Raw genomic sequence first — 6,000 nt, 5'->3', positions numbered from 1 at the left:
GGACAGTTAGGTTTAGGAGAAGATGGTGGGGGGGTTACAAAATGTACGTTGCAGTGACACGTGGGACAAAAACGGGACATGAAAGTCCTGTGTTGGAGGCAGATTTTACGATCTTTCATACTACTCTCTACCGCTGTCTCTTTAAATACTACGTCATCTTACAGCGCCGCGGTCGAGCTGCTGCTCTGCTTGGTGCGTCCCGTACAGACGCAGAGAGACACTGACCCAGTGTCCCGTAAGGACGCAGAGAGACACCGACCCAGTGTCCCGTACAGACGCTGAAGGAGACACCGACCCAGCGTCCCATACGGACGCAGAGAGACACTGACCCAGCGTCCCGTACAGACGCTGAAGGAGACACCGACCCAGCGTTGCGTACAGACGCTGAGAGACACTGACCCAGCGTCCCGTACGGACGCAGAGAGACACCGACCCAGCGTCCCGTACAGACGCAGAGAGACACCGACCCAGCGTCCCGTACGGACGCAGAGAGACACCGACCCAGCGTCCCGTACGGACGCTGAAGGAGACGGTTTCTAGTTGGTTAGTCTTACCTGCGGACTCTCTCGCTGGCCTCTCGCTCCGCCTCCTGGCAGCGCTGAAGCTCCGCCTCCACGCTCTGCTTCTCCTTCCACAGCTGCTGCACCTGTTCCTGCAGGGGCAGAGTCTCAGGGGGCGTGGCACGAAGGGTTGGAGTCTCAGGGGGCGTGGCACGAGGGGGCGGAGTCTTGGGGGGCGGAGCATGGAGGGGTGTCTGATTAGCGGCCGCTAACGAAGCTGCTGGAGAGACGCTGTCACTGGGAAACGAGGAGGGAGAGGAGAACAGGATGTTTACTACTTTTAGTCAAATCTCTCTTTAAATTTAATTTGACCTTTACTAAACCTGGAGTCTCCCCCCTGCTGGAACTCAGAGAGAATACAGCTTTAAGGAGTCTCCCCCTACTGGACGTTAGAGAGAATACAGCTTTAAGGAGTCTCCCCCTGCTGGAAGTAGAGAGAAAACAGCTTTAAAGAGTCTCCCCCTTTAGACACCAAAACTACTGAGTTAAGTTGATAAAAAGATCAGACATGACTTCACTTCCTGAAGGTTACCACGTGACCCAGAACGTGACGCAGCTCTGTTTGTTCCCTAAAGTTAAAATAACTCTCTGATTCCTTTTCTTTTCTAACGGACATGACCCCCGGTCTCCTGGGTGAGAGGTCCCCCCAACCTGCCTCCTCACCTGGGCCCAGTGGTTCTAAAGTAATCCAGTTTACAGTAGTTCTCTGCTGAGCCAGCAGGCTACACTGTTGGCTCCTCTGGTCAACAGGATCTGGTAATCCTGAAATTTGGTATTAGGATCCCAGTAGCGGCGCTGCCCTACAGACCTAGCTATAGGTCAGAGTGATGCTGGAACCAACCACTGCTGGGGGGTTAACCCTGGTGCTGTCTCCCCATCTACCATGTTGGCCCTGTCTCAATGTTTAGTTGCTTTTTAAGTTTCTTATTTGACGTTTTTGTGGTTTTTTCCAACGTTTTGGTCACTTTTTCTGACGTTTTGGGTTTTTGAGGCTTTGTTTCATCTTTTTCATTGCTTTTTTTGTTTTGTCGTAGTTTTTTTTATTTAAATTTTTTTTTACTTTCCGGCTGTTATTTGGACATCCCATACTTTCTGATGTAATTTTTTTTCAAACGGGGTCAAATCTGACCTGAAAACAACATGAGGGTTCAGAGAGGACAGACTCCAGGATGCAGTTTGTCTGTTTATTAAAACCGTGAAGTGAACGGAGCTTCTGTAGCTTTAGGAAGACTGACAGAAGTTGTGATTTTAGTAAACTAAACACACGGACAGATCTGTCTGAGAGATGATTTGATATTCTGCTCCGCGTGTCTCTGCAGGCGCTCGCCACCAATCCTGCTGATGTATGGAGGCTCACAGCCGCTCGCTCTGCTGCACAGACTTCACACATCACCTCTCCTCATACTCACACGCTCACACATTCACACGCTCACACATTCACACGCTCACACACTCACACACTCATACGCTCACACGCTCACACGCTCACACGCTCACACACACACATTCACATGCTCACATATTCACACGCTCACACGCTCACACATTCACACGCTCACACATTCACACATTCACACGCTCACACGCTCACACATTCACACACTCACACGCTCACACGCTCGCACACTCACATTCACACGCTCACATTTACACGCTCACACATTCACACGCTCACACGCTCACACATTCAGACGCTCATACGCTCACACTTTCACACGCTCACACATTCACACATTCACACGCTCACATTCACAGCATCACACATTCACACGCTCACATTCACACGCTCACACATTCACACATTCACACGCTCACACATTCAGACGCTCATACGCTCACACTTTCACACGCTCACACATTCACATTCACACATTCACACGCTCACATTCACAGCATCACACATTCACACGCTCACATTCACAGCATCACACATTCACACGCTCACACATTCACACATTCACACGCTCACACATTCAGACGCTCATACGCTCACACTTTCACACGCTCACACATTCACATTCACACGCTCACATTCACAGCATCACACATTCACACGCTCACACATTCACACGCTCACACATTCACACGCTCACATTCACACATTCACACGCTCACACATTCACATTCACACGCTCGCACACTCACATTCACACATTCACACGCTCACATTCACACGCTCACAAATTCACACATTCACACATCACCTCTCCTCATACTCACACATTCATACATTCACACGCTCACACATTCACACATTCACACATCACCTCTCCTCATACTCACATCCACAAATTCACACATTCACACGCTCACACATTCACATATGCACACGCTCACACATCCACACATTCACACATTCACACGCTCACATTCACACATCCACACATTCACACGCTCACACATTCACATATGCACACGCTCACACATTCACACATCCACACGCTCACATTCACACATCCACACGCTCACACATCAGTAATCACACATTCACACGCTCACACATCCGTAATCACACATTCACACATCCGTAATCACATGCTCACACATTCACACATTCACACACTCACACGCTCACACGCTCACACATTTACATTCACACGCTCACATTCACACGCTCACACATTCACACGCTCACACATTCAGACGCACATACGCTCACACTTTCACATTCACATTCACACGCTCACACATCCGTAATCACACATTCACACATTCACACACTCACACGCTCACACATTCACACGCTCACACGCTCACACATTTACATTCACACGCTCACATTCACACGCTCACACATTTACACGCTCACACATTCACACGCTCACACATTCAGACGCTCATACGCTCACACTTTCACACGCTCACACATTCACATTCACACATTCACACGCTCACATTCACAGCATCACACATTCACACGCTTGCACACTCACATTCACACATTCACACGCTCACACGCTCACACATTCACACGCTCACACATTCACATTCACACGCTCACATTCACACGCTCACACATTCACACATTCACACGCTCACACATTCACACGCTCACACATTCACACATTCACACGCTTGCACACTCACATTCACACATTCACACGCTCACAAATTCACACATTCACACATCCACACATCACCTCTCCTCATACTCACACATTCATACATTCACACGCTCACACATTCACACATTCACACATCACCTCTCCTCATACTCACATCCACAAATTCACACATTCACACATTCACATATGCACACGCTCACACATTCACACATCCACACATTCACATGCTCAAATTCACACGCTCACACATTCACATATGCACACGCTCGCACATTCACACATCCACACGCTCACATTCACACATCCACACGCTCACACATCAGTAATCACACATTCACACGCTCACACATTCACACGCTCACACATCCGTAATCACACATTCACACATCCGTAATCACACGCTCACACATTCACACGCTCGCACACTCACATTCACACATTCACACGCTTACAATCACATGCTCACACATTCACACATCCACACATTCACACGCTCGCACACTCACACGCTCACATTCACACGCTCACAAATTCACACATTCACACACTCACACATCACTTCTCCTCATACTCACACATTCACACATTCACACGCTCACACATTCACACGCTCACACACTCACACGCTCACACATCCGCAATCACGCGCTCACACATCAGTAATCACACATTCACACGCTCACACATTCACATGCTCACACATCAGTAATTACACATTCACACATCCGTAATCACACGCTCACACATTCACACGCTCACACATTCACATGCTCACACATCAGTAATCACACATTCACACATCCGTAATCACACGCTAACACATTCACACGCTCACACATTCACACGCTCACACATCACGCTCAGCTGTGTTAAAGTGTTAAAGTGTTAGCCTCTCCACTCACTCATCAACCCAGGAATCATTGTCTCCCAGCTTCATTAGAAAGATAATATAGAGAGTGTACAGACATTTAAAGGCTTTCCTAATTATATTATATATAATAATATTATATCAGCAGACACTCCATGTGAGAGGACCAGGAAGAGAACGTCAACAACAGGAAAAGCTTTTGTACTAATAAAGTTATTGATAATATTCAGCTTTAGGATGCTCTGAGTTAGCAGGTCAAAGGTCAACAATACGCACACCCACACACCATGTGTTCGTGTCAGCCGCTGTCCATTTCCTGAGCTTCTGAAATGTTAAAAAAATAAAAATATTACCACAATGTCATCAAACAACCTCTCATTCCCCTCTGCCGCTGTCCATTTCCTGAGCTTCTGAAATCCAAACATTTTTTGACTACTTGAGCACCCACGGAGGAAAACATAAATCGGCACCTGTGGCCTTCGGTGTTTGTTACTGACGTAAAAAGTCTCCTGTACGGGCCGATACATGGCAGCGTAGCGTCTGCAGAGATGGGGTTCCAACACTACCATCCTCTATAATCAGAGAAACTGAAGACACCGGACAGAGAGCAGCATAACGTCTGCAGGGGTTCCAACACTACCATCCTCTATAATCAGAGAAACTGAAGACAGGTTTTTGTTGGTACACCTCCCTGTAAGACCAGCACGCCCAGAATGCACCTGAACACACCTCCCTGTAAGACCAGCAGAATGCACCTGAACACACCTCCCTGTAAGACCAGCAGAATGCACCTGAATACACCTCCCTGTAAAACCAGAATGCACCTGAACACACCTCCCTGTAAGACCAGAATGCACCTGAACACACCTCCCTGTAAGACCAGAATGCACCTGAACACACCTCCCTGTAAGACCAGCCATGGGCCACAGATGGGTGCAGGTGCATTTACTATTTAAACGACGTGGGCGCTGGACGGAAACTGACAGCTGTGTTGGTCTTTGCGCTGCGCTGGGTGCAGGATAGGACCCTTAGAGTGTAAGTTCCTCAGCTAAGGAGAAATGACGCCTCAGCTGTCAAACTTGAGGAGAAAGTTAAGGTGTTTTGTGCGAGTGGTCCCAGACTTTGATCACCTTTAAACAGCAGCAGCTGTTGTCAGAGAGAAGAGGGAGAGTCATGCACGCAGCAGAACTCTTCATCTGATCTCTGTTCAACATTACAACTCTCTCTGATCACTTTGTTCTCTTCTCTACTTTAAGACCTTAAAGACATATCATCTGGTTCTTCAATAGAAAAGATTTCTGCATTTAATCCAGAAAGAGAGAACATTATAAGCTGACTAACGGAGCTTTTATTAAAGGATCTTTGTGGAGGTTTACAAGATAATAATAAAAGATATTAAAATGAAGAGCATGTTACATTGATCCACTCAATGTGGAAGTTACAGACTTCAGACTAAAGTTACAGACACTATATTATCTGTCTTTCTGTATTGAAGATGATTCACTGA

At 47.3% G+C, this 6,000-nt stretch overlaps 1 protein-coding gene across 1 annotated transcript in view; it reads right to left on the bottom strand.

Moving 5' to 3' along the window:
- Positions 1-6,000, bottom strand: part of mipol1 (mirror-image polydactyly 1) — a 59,402-nt gene that overhangs the window by 3,805 nt on the left and 49,597 nt on the right. Inside the window, exon 10 of the mRNA XM_036008344.1 lies at positions 555-797. Within this exon, the coding sequence (XP_035864237.1) occupies positions 555-797 (243 nt within the window). The remainder of the gene's footprint in view (positions 1-554; positions 798-6,000) is intronic.

This window comes from Sander lucioperca, chromosome 2, assembly GCF_008315115.2.
Source record: "Sander lucioperca isolate FBNREF2018 chromosome 2, SLUC_FBN_1.2, whole genome shotgun sequence".
NCBI lineage: Eukaryota > Metazoa > Chordata > Actinopteri > Perciformes > Percidae > Sander > Sander lucioperca.
Note: the sequence above shows the minus strand (reverse complement) of the source record. Positions and strands in the feature narration are given on the sequence as shown.